Source organism: Bipolaris zeicola (assembly GCF_000523435.1).
Source record: "Bipolaris zeicola 26-R-13 unplaced genomic scaffold scaffold_233, whole genome shotgun sequence".
NCBI lineage: Eukaryota > Fungi > Ascomycota > Dothideomycetes > Pleosporales > Pleosporaceae > Bipolaris > Bipolaris zeicola.
The window spans coordinates 1-18,972 of record NW_006912282.1 but is presented as its reverse complement, the minus strand read 5'-3'; the positions used below and the strand labels follow the sequence as shown (position 1 = coordinate 18,972).

The window sequence follows — 18,972 nt, the reverse complement described above, 5'->3', positions numbered from 1 at the left end:
CAGCATCCAGAAGCCAGCAGGCAAAGGGGTTTAGGGCACAATTAACGGGCCCGTCCGTATCCACGGCGCTAGTCACCAGCAGCAGTAGCGGCGGGGAAGCTGACTGCACTCGATTCCCCTTGACAAAGTTCCCTTTCTTAGCAAATTGACCGGCGTCTCGCCGCTTCGCTTTGCCTACCTACCTAACCCTGCCATTGTACACTTCCGACGACGCGTCCAGTATATCTGTATATCCATCGCCTTTCACCTTGACCAGATTGCCAGAACTCGCCCCGTCAGCGCCCACCAAAGCCGCGCGAGCACAATGCCGTGCCAATCCACCTCAGCACATTTCCGTTTGCGCCTGCATGCCATGCGATCACTCCATGATTGGCCACGGTCAACGTAACCGTATCCGCCGTGAACCCACTGTCTATTGCTGATCATGCACGGGCAAGACTTCCGCCCCCTCGTGATAATTCGTCGCCCAAGTAAACCGTTGGCTGGCGTACCAGTCCACCCGTTGGCTGGCCTCAACTCAACGCGCCCTCGGCTATTGCTAGCAAGGCCCCAACCGCACCTGCAACCTGTATGCACTCAGGACAAGGGTTGCTCCTTAGAATCTGGCGCCCACGGTCGGGGCTAACCCTGACCACAGGTGAACAGATGGGTCCCTTCCCTTGGGATGACGAAGCTTCCGCCTGCAATGGCAATCATCTTGTCCACCATATAGACCGTGAATTGCCTTTCCCCTATCTTCCAACATCCAGGGGAAAGCATACCACACAGCCAGCCATCCTTTACTCCAGTAATACCCTTGTAGTCTTGTTATCTACACAGGCTGTCATTGATTCTCGAAACTTTGCAGACAACATATCAAGCCCGTTTCCACACCTCCCCATCTGTCCGCGTTACTTTCGCATAGACTTGGTCCGAGACAGTCTCGTACAGTCGATATGACGACTACTGTCATGTTTCCATACAGCAATTCGTTCGGGGAGCCAGATCCATATGGTCGAATGTCGGGACTGCCGTCAGGTTACGGGAGCTTCTTTAGTACCTTCAACCCCACCGGAGCGGCAGAACCGACCAATCACGATATCCATGCCTCGCAACATCAGAATTCTGGACAACCACCTGTTCATGACTGGAGCTCGTCTCCTCTGTCGACAGTGCAGCCCCAAAACACACAACACACATTGGCTTCACAACCACACACCAACACAGACCCGACGCTGACAGCAAGCATCAACCCAGTCGCTTTTTCAAACCCCACGTTTACGCCCGCCAACCGACCTACTGGGTACTACGACAGCACGTCGACTGTCTCTCCATCGCAGTCCCACTTTGAAACCAGTAACTCGTCATCACCAGTCAGCTTCCCCATACCCTCTCGCCGGGACAGCCTGTACCATAAGGAGGGTGGCAGTCTATACCCTCAAGAGGATGAGACGCCCTCAAGGCGGCCCTCTACTACCACCACTGCCACCACCCCTCCCACCAACACAACAGCAACAACAACAACAACGGGGACTACTCGGCGAAGGCGTAACTCAGAGTACGTAGAACCAGGCTCGGCGCGAGCCATCTACCTCGAGAAGAACCGCCGGGCTGCAAGCAAGTGCCGGAGCAAACAAAAACACGAGCAAGAACAGCTTGTCGAAAGGTCGAGGCAGTATGAACGCAGGAACCGGATGCTAAAGGCAGAGGTAGACTTGCTGCAGGCTGAAGTGCGAGCTCTCAAGGACTTGCTTGGCCAACATGCCCATTGTCCCGACCAGAGGATAGCACAGTACCTGCAGATGGAAGCAAGTCGATTGGCCTCCTCACAAAAATTCCCACGAGAATACCGAGCGTCGTTTTGAACAGACAGCCTGTACGCCGGGTCTTGGAACACCATATTTATTTCTTTTCTTTTTTCCTTTTTCTTCTTCTCCAACTCTTTTCCTTATTCTTTTCTTTTTGTTTAGTTCAGTCAAAACGCAACTATAGGGAGGTGGGATTACATGTCATGGTTTGGGCGGACTAGCCTTGGGATAACATGAGTGACGGCAACATAATTATGTACGAAGACAAGAAGACATGAACACTTGGGATGGCTATGGAGCGTTGATGTCGTTTGAGACGTTAGGTGGTCCCTAGTAGAATCAGGGTCGACGATTGTCTGTAATATACCTTGTCAAATTACAAGATTTTGACCTAACCAACAGTCCTTGATGGTTTCCTTTTCCTCCGTTCTTCTGTCAACACCTTTGTGTTACGAATCTATGCCGTTTATAGAAGTCTCCGGCTTCAAGTGGTATTTTTCCAAACAAAGAGACCAGAGCTGCGAGGACATGTGTATGTACAGAGCGGCTTGTCAAACGTCGACTACCTAGATGCTGTAACTGGAATGTGTCTCGATGAAATGAATTGCTAGTAGTTCAAAGAAGCAAGAAACAAAAAGTCTTTAAAGTGCTCCTTCTAATGACAAACTGAATCAAGTGCCGAATACTTTCCTAGTCACGTCATACATAACACTGCAAGACCCAATGCAGTTAAAAATACCTCTATAGAGAAAATTTATGAGGAGCCAATGATATGACCTTGTCATTCCAGGTGGCGCCATGAAGAGTCTGATTGCTATGAAGATCCAGACGATGCTTACTTCGCCATGGCTTCCAAACTAGCGCGCGGATGAGGTGCATAGAACGGGATTGCCTTGGCGAGGTGAACTTGGTACTCAAATCATTTAAACACACAAGTTGTGGTTCTGTAGTATCCGGCCTATCCGTGGTGTTGCGCATTGTTTTGGTAATGTTCACCATTTACCGTTCACCTGATAATGCGTATGTATATTATACGTGTGACGACACCCCCGAGGCCCTAGCGGGCAGCGGGACGAAGGCAATCGCCTGGAAAAGCGAGGCGATATAGCGGCCAATTCACATGACACTGCAGTGGTCTTGGTGGTTGCGAATCAAGTAACTTGTCGACCGCATAGCGTAGTAGTCATGCTCACAGGCTGTGGATGAATTATTTTCCGGGGCCAGTCCAGCCATTTGAGGAGATCGGGGGTTGCTGCCAACAACTGTTCTGAGGCTGTGAATAACCACTGGGGCCATTTGCCAACCCACCACACTGGGCGACATTGAGCCAGCATGGCCACGAAATGGGTGGTAATGATGCATGTCACAGGGTTATGAGCAGCGAGAAGTTCGAGGAATCGACTCTCCAATAGGGCGGGCCAGTAGAATAGCAGAGAGTATTCATCGCGGTCTGTAGGTAGGTGCCGGAAACGGAGCCATGTGGTGTGAAGGTTGTGAATGGCACTTGTGCAAGCCTCCTTGTCCTGGCTGTCTAGTAGCAATTCGGTAAGCTCCTTCAAGCACATGACTTCTTGGGAGTTATCCTGGCTCGCCAGATTATCCAGACCCTTTAAAAGGTCATCAGAAGGATGGTCCGTCATGTAGGCAACGAACAAGCTATCTTTGATTTGATTCCAATGGGGCATGACGACAATCTTGATGCCTTGCAGCAGCATGAAGCAGTGATGAAGTGCGGCAATAGGGTCTTCGGGCTTCTGAAGCTGTGCCGAGCCGAAGTTGTACGTGAAGAGTATAGAAGACAACATGAACATGGGCAAGGCTAGCTTCACGTCTGGATTGTCGAGATTTTTCCTATACGTGTCCAATGCTCGGCTGATATGGGAGTCTGCCTGGAGTAAAAAGGCCTGTCGATCGTTGGGCGCAAGCAGGAATGCTTGGTGGATTGCAGACAGGGCTAGGAAGCCACGCAAGAGGAAAGGGAATTCGAAGCCTAGTTCCACAAACTCAGTCTGCCATGCATTGCTCCGTAGGGAAGGGTTAGGATGCAGTGATTTGGCACATGACTTGATCCAGTGGTGCAGTAATCGGAGGTCGGCAAGGTGCAGATCGGAACCGGTATTGTTATTAAGTGCATCAGGACTCTCGGAAAGTCCAGGATCCTGGTAGGATGGACTGACTCCAGGGCTGTGGTTGGGGGATGAGGTGTAGCTCTCTGGTATGGTTGGGAATGTACAATGAATGTCCAAGCGAACGCAGTTTGCGCAGCGTGGCCGGGCTTCGTTGCACTACAACAGAGGGTAAGCAAAAGCGAGTGAAACTAGTGTGCGGTAGGCAGTGCAATTTGGCCATGTCATAAACAGACACGAAGATTTGCGTCGGGCATGATGCGTGGAGATTGGTAAAAGTTTGAGCAAGAGATGCTGATTGGCCGAGGAGGGCTGGGGGCGGGTTTTGGGCTTCAGACGTACTTTTGTGTGGCGTTGCTTGCACTGGAAGCATCCCTTTCGGGACTTTGTGTGCGTCTTGCGCTTTGCGACACGTTTCTCTGTCATGGTCGCGGCGAGGGTTAGGGTGAGGGCAGTTGCTTCTTCGTAAAGGACCATGCTCGCACTCGGAGGCCGGGTTAGAGAGGGAGGCGATTATGTAAGCCGTCAGCCACGTGGTTGGATAGGAGAAGGTGTGGGTGCCCTTTGCTGCGCCACCGTCCCATCTCTGCTTTGCATTTCGTCTTTGTTCCGCCAGACAACTATCAACTTCAGCCACTCGGAACTTGGCAGTTGGCAATACATCCCAGATCATGCCCTGCCTGTCAGCCCGTGGCCACCTGACTCTCATCTGTCAAGTCAGCCGGTAGACCGGTGTACCGGCGTGGCGGCATTGCTGCATCCAACCTTATCTCGCTGCTTGCTCACACGAATCCGCCCTGTGCTGGTCCGGCCGGGGCCCTTGCCAGCGATTTTTACTGCGGATTTTTACCGGAAAACCCAACTGTTGTCATGGGCCGTTTGAAAAGTCCGTCTTGGTGAGGAGGACATGGTGTTTGATTTTGTGGAAATAGTGTCAGCCTATACGACCATGGTTGCGTCTGGGGCGGCTTTTCCATGGCCCAGGCACACATGTCCGTATGGCGGTTGCAGAGAGAGAGGGACTGGATGGCGATGATGACAATGCACAGTAGTACTAGTACATGTATAAACGCACATGTGGACTACTTGACGGATTTAAATGTACTCATTAGACGAATAGTAGTTAGTATATGTAGTATGAATAGCAGCAGGCAGGGTTCTGGACAGGCACCACCCGTTTAGCGCGCCCGAGCAGTCCAGGGTGACGTACCACCTTGCCGTCGCATCCTACGGTTGCGAGTGTGCGAGTCTCGCAATGTGCCAAGCTGACTTTCTTTTCGCATACACTCCTCTCTCGCCCTAACTATGGTACGTCTAGCATGCATTCAACTATGCACCCACTGCAACTGCTTGCAACAACGACAACTAACTGTCCTGCCTAGGCGTCGCTCCTGCGACAGCTCGTCGCCGGCCCTCGCGCCAGGCATCCCGAGGCCGGCCTCGACCTATGCTATGTAACCGACAACAGTACACTCGCCACAAGACCACTGCTCCCACTCTTCATGCGCTGACCTCTTGTTGCAGTCATTGCCACTTCGGGCCCCAGTGGCACATATCCCCAGCGCGCCTATCGCAACCCGCTCGACTCCCTCGTCAAGTTTCTCGACTCCAAGCATGGCGACGACTGGGCCATATGGGAGTTCCGCGCAGAAGGCACCGGCTACCCAGACTCAGAGGTATACAACCGCGTGTACCATTATCCCTTCCCGGACCACCACCCTCCACCTTTCGCCCTCATACCCAACATCATGGCAAGCATGCGCAACTGGCTGCATGAGAAGAAAGGCCGTGTCGTTGTGGTCCACTGCAAGGCGGGCAAGGGGCGATCCGGCACAGCAAGTTGCAGCTATCTCATCAGCGAAGAAGGCTGGCCAATGCAAAAGGCGCTCGACCGCTTCACCGAGAGGCGCATGCGCCCCAATATGGGCAAAGGCGTCAGCATACCCAGCCAACTGCGCTGGATAGGCTACGTCGACCGCTGGACCAAGCATGGCAAGATCTACGTCGAGCGCCAGGTCGAGGTTCTCGAAGTGCACTGCTGGGGACTCAGAGACGGGGTCAAAATTCAGATAGAGGGCTTTGTCGAGGACGGCAAACTCATCAAGAATTTCCACACCTTCACCCGAGATGAGCGCGAGATTGTGCGCGGCGAAGTCAAGACCACGGGCATGGCACAGGCCGTCCAAGAGGTGATGTACAAGAATGGCTTCGGCCCTTCAAAGACCAACGAAGGGTCCAAGAACAGCAGCACCCTGTCTTTAGAACAACAGAACAACAATGACGGCACAGCCGCTGAGCGAAAAACCTCAAGCGAGAGCCTCCCTCTAGGCACAGGCGACGTCGTCTTTCGTCCTTCGAAACGCGTAGTCCTTCCCACCAACGACATCAACATCGATGTCGAGCGCCGCAACAAGGCCGCCTTTGATCTCACCATGGTCACGGCTGTCGCTCACGTTTGGTTCAACACGTACTTTGAGGGCAATGGCCCGGAGCAGAAGGGCAATGCAGACGAATCTGGCATGTTCGAGATCTCATGGGATGCCATGGACGGCATAAAAGGCTCGTCTCGCAAAGGTACCCAGGCGTTTGAACGGATAGCTGTGGTATGGCGTGCACTGTCTGCTGATGAAGGCCGACCTGGTGTATTGATCACAGAACCAAAAGAGGGCGAGCCTGTGCGACAGGCGCAACCTGCGGATTGGAGAGGCACTCAGGGCGTAGAGCCGTCCGAAGGTAAAGACCTCGGTGTTCGCAGAGCAAGTCCGACCAACACTCAATCCGATATTAGCCGGGCAAACAGCGTCAGAAGCGAAAACAAAAAGAACACGACCATTGTCAGCGCCCCTGGTCGCAGAGATAGCGAAGACAGCGATACCAGGGATGTGCGCTCTCACGGTCCCAATGGTGAGAGTGTTTTAGCAGAGCCCAGCGACTCCACAGTATCCGCCAAAGCAAGCGAGAGCGGGCCAGCGACAGCATCTACAGACGGCACGCTACCGAGCCAGATTCAAAGCAGCAACGGCAACACCACAGCAAGCAAGTCGGAGCTTCTAGGCCAAGGCAGCGAGTCGCATCACACGGGTGTTGTTAGCGAGGTGGCAAAGGACATCAAGTACCACATCTCCGGCGCAGTCTCGACTGGCGAGCTTCCCGACGGCAAGCCCGAGAACGAGATGAAGGATGCCAAAGAGCACGGATTAGGGCATCTGGCTTTTGGAAAGAAGAAGACGAGTTCGTGAGCACCAGAACCCATTGCGCCAACGGTACTGAGGGGTGTGCATGGCTCTTGCAAAAGGCCATGTGCTCGGCTTGGGTCATTGCGGGGCGTTAAGGGAGGGGGGGGGGGGCATCAACTTGCATGAGGGCTTTTTGGGGGGGATTTGTGTGATTGGCGTCTGGTCAAGGTATCACAGCCTTTGTTACAAAGCATGTTCTGTACACGTTGCATGGGTGCTCTAGCATCCATGTGGCGTTGAGGGGGTGGTGGGCCATGCGCGTGTATTTACCGAAGCTTCACTATATCGCTGTTTGGTTTGTGCCGTAGACTCTGGCCTTGCTGTTTCAAATACATCCAACTGCTGTTTATATTGTTTATCCGTGTGACTCCCTTTTCTTGTTCGCCCTTCCCCCTTGAGCACTCGTTGTCGTCTGGCTTCATTTCCTTGTTCAAGCACTGGGAGGTTGATAAACGGTAGAGAATATGCAAGCTTAGTGGCGAGTTGATGAAGTGAGGCGAATGCTGTACGCTTATCGCTCAAGCATCTCGATATGTCGTTTGTCGCAGCTAGCGCACTAAATCTGGATTTTATTTTTTTTACCCCTCGTGGGAAAAAACGTAGCAGAGGGGGGAGCCGTCTGGCCACTGATGACAGCACACGAAGTATGAAGGAGTGCACCGCAGGAGCATGCATGGAAACGACTACACGGAAACCGGAATGTGGAATGTTGCCACCACCAAGACATGTGCATGTGGACGGAACGTGGCGCCTGTCCAGGACGAGAATCACAGAGAGGATGTTAAGACGGCTGCTCTGTCAGTTTTCATGGCGAGAAGAATGGGTTGCGTTTCCGGTGAAGCAAAGGAAGGCTGTGAGACAAGGCAGCCAATACCCCGCGGAAACGTTTACTTGCGTTTCATAAGGACCTTAGTAAAGGGTTAAGAGGTCAGGGTCAGTGGTTGCCCCAACACGTTCAGCCGTTGATAATGTAAGCTGCGGGGCAAAGAGTATTCGCTCGAGTGGGTGTACAGGGAACGCAGCGGCAGACTTGGTTTTGTCTAAACGAAGACTGGGCGTTGTTCAGTTGCAGGGGTGTGAAGAGCCTGGTCAAGCAGTACTTGCGGCTCTGTGTGGGGGATAAAAAGGTGGTTGGGATAGACAGTGCTGCTCCGTTGTCTTTGGTAGGGACTATCTCATTCCAAACGTCTTCTTCGTCCTAGTTTGCTCTGAACGCTTGATGAGTCGTGGAGAAAGCGTGCATTGGATCAAACCTTCAGTCAGTGTTTGCAGCTCATGAATAGTCTAGACAGTTCTGGCACGTTGGCGGCTGACTGCACCTTGGCTTGTCGAGCAAACAACGAACTATCAGATACATCTTCATCAATTCCTGTCGTTATTTTTACTCCTTCCATGGTCTCTGAACCCGAAGCCATGGCACTGCGTGAGCAAGAGATGGAGGCTTTGCAGGAGAGCGCGGCGACTCAGACGTGCAACACACCACCGCAAGATGACGAAAAACATACTTTGGGTGTTGGAGCAACGGCAGAAGACGTAAAGGTGGAAGGTGTAGTTAGCAAGAAGACACCTCGTAAGGGTAGGCCGTTGCACAAATCCAAACGTCAAGTGGACGACAGCTCCGCATCCGAGGCTAGCGGCAACGAGAGCTCAAGCAATTCCGACCAAAGTAGCGAAGATGAGAAACTCAAGGCGAAAAAGCGGCTGAGGAAGATCAAAGCGGCGATTGCACAAGCAGAATCCAGGAAAAGGAGGAAGCAGAAGCAAAAGGAGAAACTAAAGGAGAGAATGAGGAGCAAAAAGCACGAATCAACCGACGAAGACGAGAGCTCGGCCGACTCTTCTGAATTCGAATCCGATTCTGATTCAGAAGACGCAGTGGCAGCCACCAAAAGCCAACGCAGAGCCCGACGAACTAAGGTCGAGCGTAAGAAGAGCAGGCGTGTGCAAAAATCGAGCGACACCGACTCCGACTCGGAAGCTCTATCAGCAGAGTCTAGTAGTGACTTGGGCACAGAGGACCAAAGTGCCAAACGGAAAAAGGCAAGGACAAAGGCAAAGCAGAGCAGTAGGAAAACGAAGAAGAAGCTTGACAAATACTCGTCATCTTCGGAATCACTCTCTAGCGACGACGAGGCCATCCCATTGCCCGGTCCCCCACCAGACGTTCGTGTGATAGAAGATGATCTCGAAGCGCAAGTGGCGACAATCAGTGGCCTTTTGCATCGCCTCCAGGCAAGGCAGGCTTGTGTAGACGCGGCGGCTGTGCCAATCCCCAAAGTGGAGAAAACAGTGGGCAAAAAGGGGCTAGAGTTCAAGCGGGTGGATCAGATATTTGACATGCAGATCCACGACTGGAAGCTTGTCGAAAGCAGCAGTGATCAGAAGGGTGAGTTTGACTGCATATTCACGGTGCGGCGGCGTCTCGACTGGCTAGGCAAGTATATCGAAACTCGGGTGGACATCAAATCGAAGACTCTACGGAACACTCTCCAAGATGTATTGAAGGACTGCAAAAGCATTAGTCTTGTCGAGGATACGCCCCAGTTGGATCCTCGCACACTGTTCCACTATTACGACGAGTTGAAGACGCATGTCAAGAAGACACTGAAGCGGCAGCTTGGAAAGGCCAAGAGGTCGAAGGAGCGGAAGCGGCTCAAGCAGCAGGTTGCACAGTGCAAGCTGCTGCTCAGCTATGTGGACGAGGACTTTGGCGCTACTCGCAAAGCTCTAAAGCCCATGGTCAAAGCAGGCACTATTACGTACGATCTGGTGTGGGCACTCTTCAAACCCAACACTATTGCCTTTACGCCTACGTACAACAACAAGGACGATGCGCGGTGTTTTAGGGTGGGGACAGCGTACGAGTTAGAAGACTGGTTGACGGGCGTCAAGTCGTGGCGTGTTGATGGCAAGTACCTCGAGTACGACGGCAAATCGTTTGGTCTCGGGGAACACGAAGTATCGGTCTCAGCGTTCAAGGGGCATAAGAAGATTACCAGTCTTGCCGCATATCCGCTCAAATATCACAAGGATGCCAAGGTATGCTCGATAGTCGGTTTGAGGCTGGGATGAATGAGTGCTGACAGAGACGCGCAGGGTATCAAGAAGCAGCTGATTGAGAGGGGCAAGAAATTCGTCGCGCTCCAGGGCATGAACTACCAGGTTCAAAAGGGGATTGCGTATATGAAGCACAAGAACAGCATCGTGCGCTTCATTATTAATGGTCGGGTCATGATTGATCCTGCCATGTTCCGCCGCATGAACCCAAACTACCCGCTCTCGTACCTCCGGCCAGATGAACTAGCTGACAATGAGGATGACGATGACGATGACGAAGAGTGCTGCTGCGACTCGAGTGAAGATGGAGACGGTGAAGAAAAGGAAAAGATGCGCATCGTCATGTGGAAAGACAGGAGGGGCAGGAAACACCCTATCCGAGTGCCACAGAGCGTTGTGGACAAGGAAATGGGCACCGGCACTGAACAGCCGCTCGACAGGGATGATGATGCAACGGAGGAGCAACGTCAAGTCTTGACCGAAGAAGAGCTCATCATCGCATCACCGGTCGTACTGGGCTTTGCTTTTTCTGAGAAGCTTTGGCTCGAGTTTTCTCTATCTGGGATTGAGGAGATCAAGTGGAATGAGGAAGCATTTCCCAGTCTGGTGTTGCCGATCCAGATCAAGCAGAATCTCAAGGGTCTTGTATCTTCGCATCGGTTCCACGCAGCCAAGACGATTGACGATGTGATTCAGGGCAAGGGCAAGGGGCTCAATGTGGTGCTGCATGGCCCGCCCGGGGTGGGTAAGACACTGACTGGGGAATCGATTGCCGAGTATCTGCAGTGCCCGTTGTACGCAGTGTCTGCAGGGGAGCTGGGGACCAATAGCCGGGCGTTGGAGGCGGACCTGAACCGCATCATGGAGATTACGCATGCATGGGGCGCCATCCTGCTGCTGGACGAGGCGGACGTGTTTCTAGAGGCGCGACAGCCAAATGACATACATCGCAACTCGCTGGTCTCGGTGTTCCTGCGGCTGACCGAGTACTACCAGGGCATCCTATTCCTGACGACGAACCGGGTCGAGACATTTGACGAGGCGTTCCAGTCGAGAATTCACATGGGGATTCGGTACGAAGAGCTGTCTGCACGTGCCAGGAAAGAGATCTGGCAGCAGCACGTGGGCAGGGTGGAGAGGATGAAGGGGAGCCAGGGAATGAAGGCGTTCACCGAGGCCGACTTTGACGTGCTGAGCCAGAGGGTGCTGAATGGACGACAGGTACGTGGAGTGACGAGCGAGCTGATGAAGGGCGTGATGAGTGTTAATTGTTTTTTTCTGCGCAGATCAAGAACACGGTCAAGACATCGCAGGCGATTGCGGTGGCAGAGCAGAGTGCGTTTAGCATGGAGCACGTCAAGCGGGTGTTGGAGGCTGGGGAGGCATTTGATGATGATATGCGAGGGGGAAAGGGGTACCGGGATGCGATGCTGCAGTACACGTGAGATGATGATGGTGGTGGTGGTGGTGGTAGTGATGACAGTAACGGTGGTGATGATGACGGCGATGATATGTTTGTATGTAGCATGTAGTATGTAGTAATGGCAGTGAGTAGTATGCAGGAGGATGCCAAGCGAGTGGCTGGCCGCGAGTCTCCACCAGCCGTTGTCTCGTGGATATCTGGGGGGCCAAAGGGCGAAAACACACTCGTGGGAACAACAACACCCGACAGCCCTATCTTATTCCCGTGCGCCTCGTCGCCCACTCACACACGACTCCGACATCCACACCCGCGTCACTTTGCCAGTTGTTGGAGCCCGCTCTCGGGCCACGCCGTCCGTGCCGCACAATGAAGCGCGACGACAACGACGGCAACATCAGCATCAGCATCACCAACTCCGACGGCACCTCGCAGCCTTCCTCCACCAGCCCGGCGGCCTCATCCGCTACCCACGGCCATGCCCCGGCCAAGAAAAAGCAGAAGCGCAACAAGCCCACGCTCAGCTGCGAAGAGTGCGTAGAGCGCAAGACAAAGGTGAGCAACCAACAACCACGGCCGTCTCTTCGGCGCAATTCGCCTCCCCCACCAACGGCGCAAACACCACATCCTCCTCCACCACCTCCACATTCCCACATTTCCACTTCCATCCATTACCTCATTCACCAGTCGCACGCTCGACGGCTGATGGTTTCCGCAGTGCGACCGCACCAGACCCCATTGCTTGGCCTGCATCAAACGCCAGTCGCCCTGCCGCTACTCAAACATCGCCAACCTGATTGCTTCTTCTGCCGACAAGTATGTATGTGCCCGTCCACTTGTCCACCCCACGACTGCTAAGCATCTGCGCAGAGTTGGCACCGCGCAAAATGCCACGCCTCGCTCCAGGAAGACGGCCACCAAACATCCACTGCGACTTGGCAAGGACCCGCATCCCCATGCCAAGTCTATCCAGGTGCCCCCGACGCCCATCCGGACCCAGTATCGGAGTGTGTCCTTGTCGTCATCAGGCTCGTCGCCTTTTTTGCTTTCAAACATCCCCTACTCTAACCACACGCCTGCCCCCTTCTTTGGCCTCGGCTTAGAGCATCCCTTTGCCAACTACTGGACCAGCCGTGGCGGCCTGGCAGAGGTAGTTGGCGTCCTCCCTGCAAAAGAGCAGGCCGACATTCTCGTCGACAAGTACTTTGATGCCGTCGATCCTGTCTATCCCATGGTCCACCGCAGGAACTTCTATGCCGACTATGAACGCTTCTGGTCCCTGCCCCTCGACGACAAGCATGCTGCGGACCCTGTCCTCGTCGCCCTTCACTTTGTCGTCTATGCCATGGGCACTCAGTTCATCCACACGACTGACAATCGTGAACGCGCTCAGATCGCAGAGTTCTACATCTCAGCAGCTCAACAGGCCCTGCGCATATCCTCGTATCTCAGTCGTGCCTCGGTCAGGACGTTGCAGGCCATGGTCCTGATAGGCTACTTCTTGATGAACGACAACCATGCTTCAGATGCCTGGGCCTTTGGCGGTGTCTTGGTACGACAAGCCTATGCCATGGGCCTCCACCGTGACCCGGACATCATTGCCCCTCGTTGCTCTCGAAGTGACAAGCAACAGCGTCGCAAGCTATGGCAGGCAATATTCTTCCAAGACACATTCCTTACCGTCCTCCTCAAGCTCCCACCAACCACAGTCTTTTCAGACATACAGCCACAGTCGCTGAGCGATGATCTGGACGACTACATTCCAAATGCCTCATCAGCTAACGGCGCCACCGATGCCGTCATCAATCCCATGAGCATCAGCAACATTGCTTCCAACTTGGACCTCTATCCTCCCTATGAGCTTTCAGACCGACGATACATCCGCTCAATGTGGCACATGGCCATTCTCGTTTCACGGACCGTCTGCATTCCACGTTCGCTAGCAACTCCCCTTACCACATCTGTCGCCCAAAAGACGGAGCTGGTCAGCGAATATTTTGCCTTGCACAGCACGTTTCCCGTCGAGCTCACAGCATCCGATGATGCTACAATACGAGCCATGGCCGAACAAAACCCACGAGGCCTGAGGCAAAACCTCTTTTTCCGGAGCAACTTTTGGCACTGCGTCATGGCTATCCAAGCGGACGAGAACCCCGCCGAAGGTGTAGCGTGTGACGTCAAGGGTGCCCTGGACGCTGCCAGAATGGCTCTGCAATCCTTTTTCCACTTTTGGGAATATCTTAGAATTGATGCGAGTGTCTGGTGGGTTTTCCAGCACCGCGCTTTCGAAGAAGCGGTACGTATTGCACCCACGATCAATTTTCCTCTGCTCCACTTCGTTACTGACTATGACGCTTAGCTTCTCATGGCTCGTATTCTGGGTCAACAAGCCCAGCCGCTTTCGCCAACCCAATCAGGCTTGCCTCCCTCATCAGATCCCCTTCTGAAAGATGCAAAGGCTGATGCGCGGAAATGTCTTGAAATATTAGACTTGGTTGGCATTGCCCCTGAAATGCAAAAGACGCGCACCGAAGTACTCCGAACAGCTTTTGCCGATATTCTTTGGTAATGGTATATTTTTCTCTTTCTTGAATATTGGGTCATTTTGGGTTTGGCAGCAACACGAAATACACATGTAACACTAGGCAAGCGTGGAGTTTCTTTCTACTATATACGAACAATAATCTATCAAGGACAAGGTACAAACTACATCACATCGATCCTTGCTTGTTCTGGCTACGGGGATACTTGGGCACAAACATGTGGCCTGGCGCATATGCTCCCCCCGCGTTTTTTCCGAGGTTCCGAGTACTTACCATCGGTCTTCTTGGCAGTCTATGTGGGCCGGGACTTTTCTCAGCCTTGTACCTGGACACCTGCTGCGTGGTGATGGGCATAGTAGCGTGTCGAGCCGGAGTCTGGATTTTTGGTCAAGGCATGGAATGCTTGACGAGAATCTGCAGCAGTCTAGATGCGTCAAGTTGAGCCAACGACACCAAGTCAATTCGAGTGCAGGCAATGGCTGATTGAAGACGATCAGGCCATAGCTTTTCTCTTCTATCAAGCATACCCACTTCCCGCCCTTTCCGACTCTTTTTCTCTGTCTCCTTTCTCCATAACCATGCACCGGCCAGCTGCGCTTCAGTGGCGCTAAATAGCTCTCCTCTCCACACAAACTATGTACGCACCCACACCCGATTAGCTCCAGACCAATATCCGCCACTCGGGCACTTGCGGCATTACGCGCACCCCAGACACTGGGCCAACTTGAACACATGAAATATCGAGACGAGGTGCTCAGTTCGTATCTATACCTCCACATGTTCGAGTCAAACAGCGTCTCGACGGGGCGAGACGATCCACATGGCGCCCACTCGCATGCCACACCTTCTGCGAGTGATGTTGCCTTGACGTAGCACAACAACAATTATCCAGCTGCTGACTCAGACCATCCGCGAACGCCGGCTTGACTGGTTTAGCCAGTCTTGTCCCTGGACTAGTTACTACAATCTGCAATGAAGCGGACAAGTCCTACGCGGATCCGTCAACGTCACGGTAGACGGGAGCCGATCAGGCAATAAGCGAGCCTATCGCCTCAACTGGACCCATCCTGAACCACTGACCGCGAACATTGTCGCCGTCTTTTAAGTAAGAGTATCCTCCGGGGATGAAAGAAAAGTGAAGCACGAAGACGTCTCATATCGTATCCTAGGCCAAAAGGAAGAGTGCGAGAGGCGTGTGTCAGAGGCTTGCAGTAGCTCAAAGGGGGGACAGGTTTGAGAATGACAATGGTGAATGTTCGACCCACGGATTAAGATTATACAAGGCCTCCAACTAAAAACGCTCGTGTACATGGGCCTTTGGTGCTTTTCCAGACTCTTTGCTCTCGACAGTCGACTGGCTGGTGCCCCCAGGACTGCCTCTCCGATTTTGTTTCTGCCCCTGCTTCCGACTCCTATCCATAGAAGCTCGCGCAGCTTGCTCATCCAGAACGGTGGATGTAATATATCCTGGCAGTCCTTGTTGCTGCTGCCATGCTTCTGACGGCATGCTCGAGCCAAGAAATCTTTCCTCGTCCGACTCTTTGCTTTCTCTCCGTGCCCGCGACGTGGTAATGGTAATGGACTTTTGAATCGAAGGCTTGATCGCGCTGAGCTGATGGCCAGACTGTTCTTGACCTGATTTGAGTGAAGGCTTGCTCCACGGCATGGCTGACGCTGATCGGGTAATTTCAAACGCTTGCTTCAATAGCGGTCGGAGCGTCGCGATTGATCCGGCTGATATGCCAAGGCCTACTTCGACAGTGCTCCAAATCGCAAAGTCTGTTGTCCGGAAGAGGAAGTCGCCCTTGTATCCTTTGATCGTTGTTGTGTACGGCAAGCGAATAATGGTCGCTGTAGAACCACTGTTTATGCATGTCAGGGGGGGCTATTGAGGGGAAAGAATATGATCCAAGTGCTACTTACATAGCTGCCAGGGCAATGACCGAGGCCACAACCACCTTCATGCGCTTCTTCATGTGCAGACCCTGGACGATGAGTACGGGAAGAATGGCAAAGACCCAGTCGGCAAAGGCGTTGAGTCCAGAGACGACAAAGGTAAAGTTCATGACCAGTACTGGGGAGAGGCAGGAGCCGGTGGCGTTGGGATCGAGATTCCACCAAAATGAGATGGGCTTGCACTGGAAGATGACAACGGACGTATATGCGATTCCCACGAGTCCAGATACGACCATGATCATACGAATGATCCAGATGTGGAGCGGCACAATGGTGATGCGTAGCAAGAAGAAGCCGACGGAGATTTTGAGCATACACGTCGACAGTGTGTAGAAGATTTCGCAGAAGAACCAAAAGTGAAGAGCCGTTTGGGCGCTCTCGTCGGTAAGGTGTATGCGGCGCACACCAGATCCGTTGATGGCGCCACCAATCTGTGATATCAAGTATCCGGTGAAGAAGAGTAGCGTGACGACCATTGTGTAGTCGTCAATGCCAAAGCCCTTCACCATGTGGATGCTACAGTCAAGCAAGTTAGTTACAAGGCCGGGTGGATTCAAGTAATCAGGCGACTTCTTACCGTACAAAGCACCGGAGACCGACAGTGAGCCATGCTAGGATGAAGAAGGTAATGCCTATGGCCAAGATCTCTCCACTGCGATCCTTCATCGTGAGATGATGGGGTATGAGGGGATCAACTGGGAAGCAATGATATCTGGGGGAGGGAAAAGCAAGCAGTCAAACCAAAACACCGACGACGAGTTGGGAGCACATTGTATGAAGTGGATATGCTCTCCTCGCCGGCGATCTTGCCTCGCAAAGATCCCGACACTTGGGCCTAACCCGTGTCGCAGTCTGCTTTGGCCCATTCTAACGCTAGAATCTTGTAAGCAACAAGACCGACCCTCTTGCTGGAACCCTTGCAGCGGTAGTTGAGACAGGGTCGGGCGATGAAGCCAAGATCTCCGTGGGGCAATCTTCTGCTTCCATACATGAGTCCCTCCAACTGGAAGATCGGCAACGTGCAAAGTGGAGCATTTCAACAGGCTGACTGTAGCCGGAACAAGTCAGCGAAGGGGAAAAAAAACACAGACCAAGTCTGTCAGTGTAGTGGTTCATTTTATGAGGGGCTCCACTCGCTCGAAAAAGAGGAAGTGGATAGGGCTAAACAGTAACATGTCTCGTGCGCCCTTGTTTAGCCCTGGGCGCGGCAAAGAACCCGACCAGTTGGCGACGCTCGGGTTTGGGACGGACGCTGGTTCTGGAAAGAGAAGGCAAGGATTTGCCGTGGACCTTGGTGGTTGCCACTCAAGTCAAAGGGGCAGGCGATCCCAGCGGGAGGAAGATGGATGCTGTCTGTGTCTCTCCTATCTCACGAAGGAACGAGAAGCCGGGGACGGTGTCCAATTGCCGTGTCTTGGACAGCTCCGTCGTTGCCGCTTCATGAGCCACATCGCGATCTGACAGTTGCAATGTCATCGCGTCCATGCTCGACCTGTCGTCCCAAAGCGCAGCCTTTGCCGTGCCGAGAGTCTCTGTTTTTGGCAAATTCGTCATTGCAACAGTGTGGAAGCGTGCCTGCGCTCTCTCATTGCTCCTGTTGACTAGGTATCCCTTCCGAGGTGGCGCAGGAGACAGCCATTAGGAGAAAATATCCTCCCCCGCACCCTCCCGCGCTGCGCGGAACGGCGTTCGGCGCCATGCAACCTTGACCGGCCGCTCGTTGGATACCCAGTCGTCGAATGCGCATGTTGCATCTGCTGGCGCTGGTGGCCATGCAGCGCGGACTACACCGTCAAGTGGGCCTAGAGGGGGACGGCTGTTGAGCGTTCCTTGCGTCTACTGTACGGGATGCACGGGAACCACGGTATCCATGTTCCGGTCCCCCCCACCAGCCGGCTGTCATCGAGCACGTTTTTTGCCCTCCCCCGCCAGACGACGGCACAGCAATTGGCAAAAATCAACCTGCAGCGACATGCAGGCATCTCCTTGCTGAGGCAACTAGAGATTCAGTAGGGCTCTCCTTGTGCCGCACGTTTTGCTGCCAATACCTGCCGTGAGGGCATGTCAACACAGAGGACCCAGTATGTACCTTACATATACATATACATACTTAGCATGTGCATGTATACAAACACCGGTAAATCAAATCATGGCAAACCCTCCAATCACGATCCAACACTCCTCTCCCTAGCAAATATGTATGGCGCAATCTTTCTAGAATCCCAAGGTAGATCCTTCGTATCTACAGTTCGTAGATTGTATACAACGTAGGTTCGTTCAGGGGCGGGTTTGCCAAACCTGTCTTGAACCACCCATGCGAACGGAAACCCGACAAGACTAGCCCGGCTCTACTGCGGCAAAACCACATCCGTCGAGGTTTCACCATATCCAGCAGGTCCACATGTCTCGATTCCTCGACGCGGAGACATGTCCAGAAAAAGTACAAACGGTCGGACGCTAGCATGATATTACGCATAGCTATTCTGTGCCGCCTCCCGCTTCTGTTTCATGCCAACTGCCAGAGAGAGAGAGAGAGAGAGAAAAAACGCTCACCCGTTGTGAGACTCGAGGCAATGTGAGCACCGAAGCTTTGCCCTCGACCTCGCCACAGCTTGGGTTGCTATCCAAGGGTCCACCGGTGCAAATTCTGGCCAAGGGGGGTTTGGGGGCAAACATGCTGACTGTCACTGTGCACAACTGTTGTGTCGATGGCAATCATAAACGCAGCTTGCCGTGACTCGCCTAATATCATCCAAACTTCCAGTCCCGTCTCGCCCCGGTCTTGACTGCATCGCGATGGGGTAGCCATACAATAGCTATTACTCGCCCCACGTGCCTAGTTCTTCC

At 53.2% G+C, this 18,972-nt stretch overlaps 7 protein-coding genes across 7 annotated transcripts; 4 read left to right on the top strand and 3 right to left on the bottom strand.

Moving 5' to 3' along the window:
• Positions 1-935: 935 nt before the first annotated feature.
• COCCADRAFT_107531 (uncharacterized protein) lies at positions 936-1,844 on the top strand (the record flags this gene model as incomplete). The annotated part of the gene is made up of 1 exon (XM_007718453.1): positions 936-1,844. The coding sequence occupies one exon, from the start codon at positions 936-938 to the stop codon at positions 1,842-1,844; it is 909 nt and encodes a 302-aa protein (XP_007716643.1).
• A 1,094-nt stretch (positions 1,845-2,938) lies between these two features.
• Positions 2,939-4,339, bottom strand: COCCADRAFT_107538 (uncharacterized protein; the record flags this gene model as incomplete). The annotated part of the gene is made up of 2 exons (XM_007718452.1): positions 2,939-4,072; positions 4,256-4,339. The coding sequence occupies 2 exons, from the start codon at positions 4,337-4,339 to the stop codon at positions 2,939-2,941; spliced, it is 1,218 nt and encodes a 405-aa protein (XP_007716642.1).
• Positions 4,340-4,862: 523 nt separating this feature from the next.
• On the top strand, positions 4,863-7,152 carry COCCADRAFT_40522 (uncharacterized protein; the record flags this gene model as incomplete). The annotated part of the gene is made up of 3 exons (XM_007718451.1): positions 4,863-4,865; positions 5,296-5,380; positions 5,438-7,152. 3 exons carry the CDS (start codon positions 4,863-4,865, stop codon positions 7,150-7,152), a joined length of 1,803 nt encoding a protein of 600 aa, XP_007716641.1.
• A 1,272-nt stretch (positions 7,153-8,424) lies between these two features.
• Positions 8,425-11,651, top strand: COCCADRAFT_40521 (uncharacterized protein; the record flags this gene model as incomplete). Its single annotated transcript, XM_007718450.1, has 3 exons — positions 8,425-10,188; positions 10,246-11,427; positions 11,493-11,651. The coding sequence occupies 3 exons, from the start codon at positions 8,425-8,427 to the stop codon at positions 11,649-11,651; spliced, it is 3,105 nt and encodes a 1,034-aa protein (XP_007716640.1).
• A 344-nt stretch (positions 11,652-11,995) lies between these two features.
• Positions 11,996-14,195, top strand: COCCADRAFT_107533 (uncharacterized protein; the record flags this gene model as incomplete). Its single annotated transcript, XM_007718449.1, has 4 exons — positions 11,996-12,181; positions 12,390-12,450; positions 12,499-13,922; positions 13,986-14,195. The coding sequence occupies 4 exons, from the start codon at positions 11,996-11,998 to the stop codon at positions 14,193-14,195; spliced, it is 1,881 nt and encodes a 626-aa protein (XP_007716639.1).
• A 1,265-nt stretch (positions 14,196-15,460) lies between these two features.
• On the bottom strand, positions 15,461-16,791 carry COCCADRAFT_8672 (uncharacterized protein; the record flags this gene model as incomplete). Its single annotated transcript, XM_007718445.1, has 3 exons — positions 15,461-16,031; positions 16,093-16,641; positions 16,703-16,791. 3 exons carry the CDS (start codon positions 16,789-16,791, stop codon positions 15,461-15,463), a joined length of 1,209 nt encoding a protein of 402 aa, XP_007716635.1.
• COCCADRAFT_107535 (uncharacterized protein) lies at positions 16,788-17,099 on the bottom strand (the record flags this gene model as incomplete). The annotated part of the gene is made up of 1 exon (XM_007718448.1): positions 16,788-17,099. A coding segment is annotated over one exon (312 nt), but the record flags the coding sequence as incomplete, so codon positions are not given.
• Positions 17,100-18,972: the final 1,873 nt, after the last annotated feature.